Consider the following 13,771-nt stretch of genomic DNA (forward strand, 5'->3'; position numbering starts at 1 on the left):
AGTTGTTTTTGAATTACTTGTGGTCTAAAAGGAGGGTGCTTCTAATGCCATTATTCAGTAGTGTCTTTATAAAATTTCATAACAGTGACAGTTAAATATTCTGATTTTTTACTTTAATCGATTTATTTGGCAGACAGCTTATGATTTATGCGATACTTTACAACTTTCAAATGAGTTTAAGAACTTTCAATGAAATTTGCTTTTGTAATTTTGATACAATAGAAACGCTTATTTATATCATTGTCAACTGGAATCACTCACAATCACAGTTTTTCATTTAGAAGTCAATAATTTGACAATCGCAGGTATGAGCCATACTGTAGATCAAATTTCTAAAGTATTCAGTAACACAACTCTTAAAAACTAATAAGTTAGAAGATTTATTATTATTAAAAAAATATGTTTAATGGGTGTATTCCGATCTTCAGATGTTAGTGGCTACGGTTTGATTATGTTTACAATTTAAGCACTGAAACATGTTATTAATCTGACATATAACGAAATTCTGAGATTATATCTCCATTTTGTCCCTCATTTACGGTTAACATTATATAGTAATGTATCTTAGTTTGAATATGAATTTATGGCAAATTTGTTACAACATAAACTTGTTATCTTTGATTGTAGACAATTACATTTTGAAATCAGTCAATTTACTTCTCTACTTTAAATGAATTAAATAATACAGAATACCTTATTATTTCTAGCATTGAAACCATCTTCAATTTCTGTCGTAAAAAAATACAATTTCATTAACTTAAACTTATGAATAGAACTATTTCAGTAAATATAATTTTAATTACTAAAATAAATTTCAACAAGAAAAAAAATTCTTTTCAAGTATTCAATTTATCAGAATGGCAATTTTAGGAAGATTGTCATAATTTTAATAGTTGAATTTATGCTTTAATATAAGCTAGACTTACTTTCATATTGTTTCGTTCAGCTTTCAAATCATCGATTTCATCACATCTTTCAATTAATTGCTCTTCAACTTCTGTTAGTTTTTTTGACATTTCCACAACATCCTAAATGAAATAACCAAAAGGTAATTTTAATAGAAAAACAAGAAAAGAAAATTATTTTAAAGAATAACATTACTTTTCTATCCAGACATAATTATAATAGTTTCCATTATATATATCATGAATTTAACAAATTATTTGTGCAGAAATAAAAATAAACATTTTTAAAAGCATTCATATTACTAATAAGTAATTAATCTTAAAATGAAAACAGAAAATTTAACCAGTTATTGTTAATTTCAATTTAATGCAAGTCTATCACTAAATATTTGCGAGTATATGGTTTAAATAGTTTTACTTCCTAACAATTTAGAGACTTTTTTCCTTAGATGTAGATTAAGAAAACATGTTAAGGTCTGTTTGTGATGTATAATGTCACCAAAGTAGCCTAATCTACACTGTTATCTCAATAATGAATCATGTGCTCACTACTGACCGGCATTCCAAAGTTGCATTGGGTTATTACTGCTGAATTTCATTCATGTTGACTCTGAGATTCATTCATTAATGAATTGGATAATTTTACTGTTTCGAAAACTGATTAAAGCCGGAAATGTGAACTACTAGATTCAAATCCAATAGTTTGAATGTAACACCAGATCCAGATTTCCTGGTTTCGGTTCCTGTTTTGACTATACTAGAACAAAACGATAATTAAATGGTTCATGACTCCCACTTGTCTTCTAGTTGATCTCAATTGATGGCTAGAAGTATTTATAGAAAAGTTATTCTTACAATGACTAACCTTATGGGTTAAAACTAGTTTAATACTATAAAGTTACGGAATTAAAACGATCGAATACTCGATTTTCAAACTGATTTGCACAACCGAATCTCAAGATCAGTCATCTGACAATTAATTCATTGATCGGGGACTCGACACCTTTTAACTCGTGAATTTAATATAAAATAGTCTAATCACCAATTAAATTTAACATACGTTGCAATCACTGAATACCTAAAGGCCTTTATTTCAGACACACTTGCCATAAATCAGTGTTTAAGGCAACCAGCTAACTGAGTATTCAATAAGCTTCACATCTCATTATGTTTGAATTCTTTTCGCTAACTTAATCAACCACTCTAACAAACGTTTCAGAACATCATACTTAGAGAACTATTCATTTCTCGCATAGAATTCCCAAGTTCATTACTTCCTAATTAGATTAGTTAATAGATCAACAAAATGTATTTATTAAAACATTCAATGTTTTCTATAGAACACCGTATTCAACATAGTTTAATGCTTTAACTAAAATCTCCTGACGTTTTAATAGATGAAACTTTGATAGCTGTAATATCTGTCAAATGTTTTATATTGCAGTTAAAATTATGCATAAACGTTGTATACACTTTTTAATTACGGCTAATAAATGAAAAATATCTATATTTTGATTAGAATTAGATGGTATAAGTACATAACCGTAATCTCAAACTTTTATACAGTTTCATTTATTAGCGTTTCATTTAAAATTAAATATCTATCATCAAGTTTGACACTGAGCACTGATAATTGAACAATTGAATGTTTCCAGGTCATATTGAAAACTATAATGGCGAAACGTTATACAGTTATGTAACTTATCAGCCTTGTTACACAAAACACTATTAGTTAAAAAGAAATGTATTAGTTTTCAGTTCTATCACTCTGAAGCCCTTGGAAACTGGAATAAAATTGAATATTGTGGAATAGTATTATATTGGCTTCTTATATCCTTGTTAGTTATAATTATACAGTGTTGATATTCTTAACCGAAATGTTAGTTTTACGTAAACTTTATTGATACAATATTTACATTACTGTTCTTAACTCAAAAAATACATCGAAACAATATGAAACTTTTTAGGATTTATAAATTTATTAATGTTGTTACATGGTTTAACAGAGCATTAATAAATTAAAATAAATCAACCTAATCAAAATTAGAAGATATACTAAGTTATTTCATGTTAAATAGTTTTTACTAAGCCAGACAATTTCATTATAAGATCAATTAACTGAAAATTAAGTATGAGGTTTAACGTTTTTAGAAAACAATAGAAAATGTTATTTCAAATCAATAATGCAAGAAAGATTGGTTGAACACAGTGTACTCTTTTCTGCAGATTCATTCTCAAAACTAAAGAAGATATGGTGAGCAAGGACTTAACTGATTGTAGTATGAGTAACATACGATAATAATTAATTTATTCAATAGTCTATAACATGCAAACACATGTTAAAAAGTAATCATATTCGTTATATCTATGATAAACCGTTAATTTTATTAAATTACACATCTATGATTATTTTGTAACTTATTTATCAAATGATTTTAGGTATTGCTCAATTTCAGTTATATAAATTTGAATGTTAATTTGAGTGTAAATAAATCATGTAAAAAGTAGTGAATCCAAAATTCATTTTAATTTATTTTGGTGATAAAAAAAATTCATGTTCATCATCTTCGTGTTCTTACATGGGTCATACGATTTATGATGTTCAGTAGCAAATACCAAGTCGGTTAACTTTTCCGTATATTCAACAGTATAGTCACAAATATAAAATTTTTTCAACAACAAATAATTATGAGTTTGTTAAGGATAACAGTTTACTGAGCATTGCTACGAAACCACGGAAAAAAGTCATTCTCATCAAGAGACTTAAAATATTGTCTTTAAAATCTTGCATATTCATCAAGAATATCTTAAACTTTATGTAAAGAGTAATAACCATTAAAAAGGTTTGGGCAACATGACAAGATAAACTGTTAAAACTAATATATAAAGGAAGAGTATATATGCAATTGTACAGTTTTAACAAAATATCCACTGAAAAGATTATTCACCCTAAATAACTTTCTTGTTAGTTCTTTGATTGTTATCTTGAGTGACTAAGGTTTGAATCCTACGGGAAGTATTACTGCCCTCGGAACTACGCATATTCCCTACTGAAAGAATACCAACCAGCACAAAACCTAGGTTAATAGCGCTGAAAATAACCACCAATAACTTAACACAGTAGACATCATTTACTGAACATTTGGACTTTTTCCAAGCAAATATATGTAATCAATCTATATCTAATGATGTTAAAAAGCATCAAAATAAAAGTGATTGAAAAAGATCTTATTTTTCATGCTGATTAGTTACTACAATTCATGAAATATTTTTAAAGAAGAATTGTTTCCTATAAAATCACTTTAAAGATATTTGTGATCAAATATCTTTACTTTGAGTATATATTAAATGCCGCGTAAGATATAAGAAAAAGAATGATTAAACATGTACTTTGTATGTTCTCAAAAATTACATTTATCTGTTACATTCATCTGTTTACTATTTAGTGACAATCTAACTAGGAGAAACAATTACTTTTTTTAATGCAAATAGCTCAGATAAATGTTCATTTATCTTTAATTCAAATCCAACTGAATTTATACCATATGTTTAAGTTTAATACATAGTAAATAATTATTTCTTTATAGATTAAAATGATTCAATTCATATCATATTTCAAAGAAATAAATGATAAAATATTAAGTGCCGTTTTTTGATAGAATGATCATAATAACAATAATAAATATTCATAATTAATGGTACAATAAAATTGGAAATTCTTTCCTTTTTTCACATGTTTATGTCGATATTATCTCCATATGACAATCAGTAGAATTGTGATTATAAGTTTGATTGTTGAGAAGGCTTTAACCAGAGTATCATATATCGTTTGTTTTTAACGGTTTTTCTTTTCAATAGGCGCTAGTCCATAGTAAAACTAATTACAAATTATCGAAATTCATGATTCTAACATGTTTTAAAACATTTCTTGTCTTAACACTATAAATATATATATATTATGTTGAAAAAAATAAAATTGTGTCAGATACGACTCACCTTCATAACCATCAACTTTCGTGGATAGTTTCTTTTCTTGAAAAAAATCTATCCATCTGTGATTTTGTGAGTTCTATATGGCTTTAATTTATTTATGGTTTTAATTTGTTCAGCTAAATAATTTATTTAAATTATGATACAATTGTAGAATGCCCTTCATATTATTTAACAAAAATATAACCTACAAATAACCGAGAAAAATAATCTTTCTGATGAATTTCATTTAAAGTTTGTTGTATAGCATTTCATCTAATATCATTTAAGCAATAAGCTATGTTTTTTCCAGTTCAAAATGAATCTGATTATATTATATTATATTACTATTATATATATTATTATATATATATATATATATATTATTATATTATATTATTATATTATATTATATTATATTACATATATTCTTGGACGTGTGATGGCAAAAGGATTAACATCAGTAACATAGAGCTTAGTACAAACATGTATCCATCTTAATTACTAAACAATATTTCAAGTGAGAAAGAAACTAGAGATAACTTTAACTGCTTCAGCGGTAAACCAACTCCATAATATGTTATTTCAAAATAAATATGATGAAATGAAAAACCCAAAAAACATGAATACATCTTCAAAGTTATTGATTTCTGATCATATATAATTAACTGTTTAACTACAAAATTAACATTACTTTAAGAGCATCAAATAAGAAGTTTGTACCTCTGCACTGTTTATATCAACAATCAGTAACTTTACTAATTGACGATATTTTTAAACTAAGTCACCTCTGCCCCAATGAATATAGTCCTTCAGTGTGGAAGATGTTGAGTCATGTGCAAAATTTGTTCCATCCACCTCAGTCAATTTCATATCTTCATTAACTGAAATACAACCTCTTACCTAATACTTTTTGATCTACGATAACACGGATCACTAGATAATTCTAACGTAAAGAAGTCATTCCGGTGATGACTATAACTATATGAATACATCTTATACATATATTCTACTTAGGATGGCCCTATTTCACTCATGTGAAGAAATAGAGACTAAACTTCCTCAGACTATAAACGTTCCTTTATCAGAAATATATATGAATGTTTAAAAATGTTAATCGGAGTTTTCGGTTTGACAGTTACATGTTAAGCAGTTAACAAGCAAGAGATATAATAATGTTACCAGATAATTAAATATATATATATATATATATACATAAACAACCAGTAAAGCTAAACTGCATTTCATTAAGATTAGGTAGGACCTAATCTAGAAACTCTCAGATGAATATCATTTGCTTGTAATTAATTTAGATTGGAATTTTAGTTCACTTATCTTTATATATTTCTTGAATTGAGCAAACTAGAAAAGAAACTTTAAAATTTATGAACAATATATAAAAAAGGGTAACCCAAACGTATTCACAGAGGGCAATCTTATCTATTAACTAATGTTGTCATTTTATTTCATAAGCATTGCTTTAATGGCATTCATTTAGGGAATTCAATTCAATTCAACCTCTCTTTATGATCTAGTCGATATAAATAGTAGAACCACTAAAGTCATTAAGATATGAATATCTGTGGGACTCAGACTTAAGAGTTTCCTAGTTTTACACTATCCAAGTGTGTACTTTGGGTGGGTTTAAGGTCACTTTCACTTGTTCCATAATAATATTTTGGCGTTGTTCTAATCCAATCCTGTTAATTACAAGAAAAGCTCTGTTACTGACAATATGGATCGGTATTGACATGAGCGCGGCATTTGAACGGGTCAGTATCACTTAAAAATAAATCTAAAATAGCTGGCTTTCACTGATTTATCAGTATGTTTCTCGTCACTGAACAACAAGATGAAAGTCTTATCAATCTGTAATACAAGCACAAACAAATCAACGAAGCAATAATACGTGATTACTTCTTAAATATTGTTTCTTTCTAAAGTCATGATCAAATTATATAGATGTTTCCAAATAGTTCAATGCTTAGGTTCATTTTTATGATTTTTGATGGACCTAGTTCAAATTTTCAGGGTAACAAAAGTTCAATAACACTGAAGTTATATTTTACTAATAAGCATTTCAGTTTACTAGTCCTGGACCAATAATATAATACTAAGTAATCAGGAAAACCTAATAAATGGTGTTATGTCCTATTATTTAAGTCACTATGCCCATGAATTCTGACTACAGATTACATACAACACAATAGTTATGAAATTTTGACTGACATTTAAATAATTGTTCTTCTAATTGCTTTTTTTGTTAATGGTGAGAATTCCGAAGTAAACGATTTGATAAACATAAATAATTAAAACTGACATTTTGACTGAAACGGTTCAGTATAATTCGTCTACTATTTTATTTGTCTGACTTTCCAAAGTTATAATTTATTTTTTACAAAACAATGTTTAGCTGTTAACTTTTCTTGTAATTGTTGTTTAAACACATCCATATTATTAGCTAAAAGGATTTTACTGACTGATTTTATCCTTATAAAAAGTTAGTAGTAAAGACATTTAAACGAACGTCTGTAACCGTTCTTAGTTCAGTATAAAGGAAAGCCAACCATAATCTGCTGTTGTAATGAACATACTTGAGGCATTTTAGCTGACAACTGTGCATGAAGTTTATCACGTTCTCTTTCAACTTCGTTCAATCGAGTTCTTGTTTCGTTTACTTGTTCCTGTGATTCACGCAATCCTTCCATCAATCTGTCACGTTCATCCAACATGCTAAGTAACATATCTTCAACATTCGTACCATCTGCACTAACCAGTGAATCTCGATCACCCTGTAAACATGTTAAAATAATCATTTTAGATAATGATAACAGTGGTAATGCTCCATTCTTTGGTAAACATTTCTGTCTAAGTAATTTCATATTTCAGCAAAAGTCCAGTCCTCGACTTTATCTCATTTTTATTTAGCTCTGATAAATTGAAAGACATAATGCTAAATTTATTTGCTGACTGGATTTTGAAAACAAACTGTTAGTCATTTTCAACAGTCATGTACTATGTGAAAATTTAAGTTGTATCCCGATGAAAATCAGGATTAGATAAAACTACGTAAAGGAATAGTTTGGACCTATTTAAATAAAGAATTTTTATAGTGTAATAAGAAGACAAAAAGTATCAGCACTATCTGATGCATTAGCACATAGTTCTGGTAATCTTTGTCGTCTTAGTACACTATCAACTTTATCATAGGGACTAATAATTTCAAACGGAGAATGTTGTTAGACGAAGTATTTTTAGATTTACGCTACTAAGACAAGACTAATTTCATAACTTTCAACTCCTGATAAACAAGCTTTAATTTCTCTAAAATATCTATAAAATTTGAGCATTTTTGTGTCTCAATTGAATACCTACAACAATCCATCCTGTGACGAGCCAAAAGACTGGAAAACACCAATCTTTCTATTCAGCAAAATTAATATTTTTATGATCACTCGTACTAAGTTCCCAAACTTTTATAAATTCTGTATTCTGTATACCGTAGCGCATACTTTTACAACTGTTATTGATGTATCTCTTCCTACTTTCCTGTTTTTCAATAGGTTGTCTCGTTTAACAGCGTCTTTTGGATACAATTTTTCCACAAACTTATGGAAACAGCTGAATATGAAAGGAAAATGATCATTACGTATAGTAATCGCGGGTCTTCGTATAAGTTCAACATATTATAGTCGTGTTCTCCACAATATGTACCCCCATACATTATATTGTTATATATAATTTGACAGTTTTATTTATTAGATAAATAGATAAACTGAAATGCTTGAACCAAATTTCTGTTAAGAGGAACTGAATAACAGCTTTTCTTTAAAACCACGTTTTATACTGTACTGAACGAGAACACAAGAGGGGACAATTGGGTGCTTGTAAAAACAAAATTACAGAACATCTTACTAAAATCTGAGAACCATACAGTGAACACTTAATTTGCAAAACGTCAATCACTTGTCTCAAACATGACTGTTCCTTTAGCAAATATCAGCCAATCGTCTCAGACTTCAAAGTTTCTTTATTTCCATACCAATTGCTTTCCGTTCCTGTTATTTCCTCCTCGATCTTCTTGACCTGCTGTCAGACATTCTATTCCTGACTGGCGTTGTATACTACTTATATCGATATAAGTAGCACATGCCACAATATTAGTCAATTAGTGATAAATAACCAATGTCATATTGTTTATTTATTTATGTTAGCTACACTTTATTAAATAGTTTTTGTAGTTTTATTAACCAAGCTATGGAACTAGAAATCTGTATGGTGTTAATCAACAGTGATTATTAAAAACGGGACAGAAAACTCTTAGCAGATCCTCTGAGTTATTGAGTCTAATCTTTTTAAAATTCACTTGAGTACCTAGTAGCTTAGCTACAATATTAGTTGAAGTATGTTATCAAGGCCATTTCCGTTGATACTACAAATGCTCCTTGTTAATGACTAATATATATTTCTGCTTATGGGTTTCAAATATCAAAGACCAAACCATACTTATTCATAGGGACTTTTGTAGTCACTTTTAGTTTCTACGTCAATATAACTCTATCAGCTTATCCACGGGTCGGAAAAAATTATTGTCACTGAAAAACTTACGCACTTTTGAATACTCAGTTTCTTATTTTTTCAAACCTTTCGTATACATATTACATGTACAGTCTAATAAAAGATTTGCATGATTTTCTTAAAATTAAATAAGTTAGTTTTCTAAGTATTTCAATACTCATCAGGGGGTAGCGTGATTATGCATAATTCAAGTTCAAATATCATGTAAACTATTAAGTCATGTGACAAATAAATAAGTAACTAAACAAATAGATAGACAATGGATTTGTATATACAAATGATTTCAAGTTTACCTGAGATCCAATATCTTCGTTAATTGTTGGCATAACATCACAGATCATTTTTCTTTATAGTACAGTTGGTGAAAACAGTTAAAGTTTATCACATCTATGAGTATATAAGGAAAAACAGATAGATGGTATGAAAAATGTTTCAGAAAAGACATAAATAAAAGATCACAAAATATACTGGCCATATACTTACCAAAAGCAACATTGAATATATTGATGTTTGTATAACCAACAATTTACTCAATAAAAAAGACAAATATAGCTAGCGATATCTACTACTCACGTGTGGTGGCTAAAGTGTTGAATATATAATAATACTTCCACTTGTGACATCGATTTACAAAGCCATTAGGACTCAATATACATATTCCCTATTGTAAAAAGTCGCATCTGATTATACATTACTTACTTACTTACTTACTCCTGTTACTCCCAAATGGAGCATAGGCCGCCCACCAGCATTCTTCAACCCACTCTGTCCTGGGCCTTCCTTTCCAGTTCCATCCAATTCTTGTTCATTTTTCTCATGTCTATCTCCATTTCTCGGCGTAATGTGTTCTTTGGTCTTCCTCTTTCCCTTTGACCTTCAGGATTCCATGTGGGGCTTGTCTTGTGACGCAGTTGGGTGCTTTCCTCAACGTGTATCCTATCCACTTCCAGCGCTTCTTCCTGACTTCTTTCTCCGCTGGGATCTGCTTTGTTCTCTCCAATAGCAGGTTGTTGCTAATATTGTCCGGCCAACGGATCCGAAGTATTTTGCGTAGACAACTGTTAATAAACACTTGTATCTTCTGGATGATGGCTTTTGTAGTTCTCTAGGTTTCTGCCCCATACAGTAGAACTGTCTTGACATTTGTATTGAAAATCCTGACCTTGGTGTTGGTTGACAGTTGCTTCGAGTTCCAGATGTTCCTCAGTTGTAAATATGCTGCTCTTGCTTTGCCGATCCGCGCTTTCACATTTGCATCAGATCCACCCTGTTCATCAATGATGCTGCCCAAATATGTAAAGGTTTTTACATCTTCAAAAGCTTCTCCGTCAATTGTGATTGAATTGGTGCATTCTGTGTTGTATCGGAGAATCTTGCTTTTCCCTTTGTGTATATTGAGACCTACAGCTGCTGAGGCTGCTGCTGCTACACTGGTCGTTTTCTCCTGCATTTGTTGTTGCGTTTGGGATAGAAGAGCCAGATCATCTGCGAAGTCTAGATCGTCCAACTGCATCCTAGATGTCCATTGTATCCCGTGCTTCCCTTCAGATGTTGACGTCTTCATGATCCAGTGGATCACCAGGAGAAAGAGAAAGGGTGAGAGTAAGCAACCTTGCGTGACACCGGTCTTTACTTCGAACGAGTCTGTCAGCTGTCCTCCATGCACGATTTTGCAGTTTAATCCATCATAGGGATTCTGTATGATATTAAATATCTCAGACACGCCGTAGTGTCGAAGAAGCTTCCATAGTGTTGTTCTGTCCACGCTATCAAAGGTGAGAAGAAATTTCTCTAGAGTCACTTCAATTCGGCATGTCGCTTTTAGAGACACGAAAAGCTTTACAGCTCATCTTCATTACCAATAGATTAGACTTTAAGGAATGTGAAACGTAAGTTCATTGAGGAAAAGGCGATAAACCCTATAGTTGAAGTATAAGTTCTAGACGCTAATTTTTTCCACTACATAAAAGTGAACCGTCATATTTGGTCAACAATAAACAGCTAAAATAGCAAGAAAGTGTACCCTGTGAATGTCATTCGGTATTGAACTGAGAAACCAATGCACTTGAAATCCATCAGAGAGTACCAATATAATAATCCTCAAACGTATTTTGAAAATATGAGCTGTTTTTTTCACTTATTTTGCTTCTGTAGGTAAGAAGTTAGTAGGCATACAATTATAGATACATTTAGGTCAAAACTATCAGGATTGGAAACACAAGACAAGAATGTTTATGTGCTACGTTGCGAACCATACATGAGGTTTAGTGAAGTTAGGGTTTGCATTTTCTTTCAAGAAGGTAAGTTACGAAAATCATCTGAGTGTAGAAATGAAACCCCAGAAAGATAGATTTACGAAATATAAACAAATCAGGTTTTTGCTTTGCATACTACCTACATATTTGTCTGTTACCATATGTGCATTTGAATAAATGCTACTGCAACAGTACAAAATTGCCACAACACTTAGACGTTCAATAAACGTATATATAATACAGTTAAATCCTATTACCGGGTTTATTATTTTTCTGACTATAGGTTATCAAAATTAAGCTGTAATGTAATAAGTGTGTCACAACTCCTTATGCTATATATTATAACTAAGGTGCCAAAAGGCTGTAACTTCATTAAAGAGATGCTTCTTTCAATTAGTCACATAGATTCAAGGACTTGTTAAATAGCTACCTAATTATTTAAACCAGAAGGCTTGTATTAAACTGTGATTGTTTAAGAACATTTTGGTCCAGCTGACTTTTCAAGATTCAGATTAATTAGAGACGTAAGTTTATACTCTTCGAAAATGGCCCGTATTTTTATAGGATGCTTGACTTACTTAACTTCTTTTACATATGTGGAAAACGGGTTAGTTAGGACCATTTCACTACACAATCAATCCGATAAGTATATGCTGACTAAATAAAAACGCGTGGAAACTAGACATAAAAAGTGACGAAACTCTTAAGGCATTCTAAAGTTTATTTGGGAGACGACTTAAGGACAATTAGACATTATTTTTGTGCAGTATTTGTGTTGATCTGGAAATACCTCTTACATGCTCCACCTCACTATTCACATTTAAAGCTTTTCTACCATATGTCTTCTTGCATTTTGCCACTTAGAGTTACAGTCTATTTTTTCAGCTACAGACAACGCTAACTCATATATATTATTGTTGCTTGCTTGTGAACACGAAATCAATTGTTTGATTAAGTATTACTTTCACGTATGAAAAACACAGACAAGAAGTTGAAATAACAAGATAAACAACATTTTTAAGAATAAAAGGTAGGTTCTATATCTTTTGACATTCTGGCTTGTCAGACGGACCTACAAGATACCCTAAAAAGTAACCATGAAACGGAGTCAGAAAAAGATTGTAAAACTCATAATTTCTCGACGTGAATGTTGTTCGGTTTACACTAAGCCATAAATGAAACTAGATCGTAGTTAGATGCTTTCAGTTTTTTTGAAAGATGTAATGCACTCCAGCCAAACTTTTCTGTTCAAAATAAAGTTACACAAATTTTTACACGAACTTTACTTTTTTCAGATCATTTGACGTCTAAATTGCTAACGAAAGAGCACCCATAAAACATATTCTATCACTTATACAGTCTAGTAAGAGTTCAAGCATTATAGTAAAGACCACGAAGATACGCTTCAATTTCTTCACAAAACAACTGAAACGATATCAGGCCAACACTTCATTGGTCGATCCAAGCACAAAAACAGAATACTACAACTATATATACTAAAAAGAAAGAACGTTACACAGATTGTCAAATACGAGTAGCACAGTACATAAAACCCGACTGGAGGGTTCAGAGATTGTTTATTGATTGCCTTGGTATTGTAATTGGAATGAAAACCTGTGAAAAGGATTGCACACCAAGTCTCGATTCTTACATTTTAATTTACCTATCCGCACTAATATCCCATCTAATTTCGGTCAGAAGAATAAACAGTATACGTCAAACATGACATTCATCCATTCAAAACTAATTGATACGCGCAACAATGCGTGATAAACGTTGCTAAAAAAAATCTGGATAACGTACGATCACCATTTCGTTGATTATTAAAAGTCCGCTAGAAAACAAAATCGACTGTCATCAAAGGTTAGCATATTAAAACAAACGCTGAGTCATTACTTTAAGTGGAAGTATCTCTTTCACAGATTATGTGCACTTCACAAGCAATTTAATTCCACCATTTGCCCATAATAAATATATATTAATAAGTTTTCTACAACCAAAACCTAAAAAATATAAAACAACTGAAGTACTGTTTGTGCCTACATAATAGTGAATAGTTCAGTC

The 13,771-nt window shown here is 30.5% G+C and overlaps 1 protein-coding gene across 2 annotated transcripts in view; it reads right to left on the reverse strand.

The window, feature by feature from the left end:
* PPFIA2_2 (Liprin-alpha-2) overlaps positions 1–10,545 on the reverse strand; it is a 70,175-nt gene extending 59,630 nt beyond the window's left edge. For both annotated transcript variants that reach the window (XM_051213422.1, XM_051213423.1), the window contains exons 1-3: positions 9,746–10,545; positions 7,469–7,666; positions 927–1,028 (exon numbers count right to left, since the gene is read on the reverse strand). In XM_051213422.1, the coding sequence (XP_051069402.1) occupies positions 927–1,028; positions 7,469–7,666; positions 9,746–9,793 (348 nt within the window). In that variant the 5' untranslated portion in view covers positions 9,794–10,545. The remainder of the gene's footprint in view (positions 1–926; positions 1,029–7,468; positions 7,667–9,745) is intronic.
* Between the last annotated feature and the right edge of the window lie 3,226 nt (positions 10,546–13,771).

Source organism: Schistosoma haematobium, chromosome 3 (assembly GCF_000699445.3).
Source record: "Schistosoma haematobium chromosome 3, whole genome shotgun sequence".
Classification (NCBI taxonomy): Eukaryota; Metazoa; Platyhelminthes; class Trematoda; order Strigeidida; family Schistosomatidae; genus Schistosoma; species Schistosoma haematobium.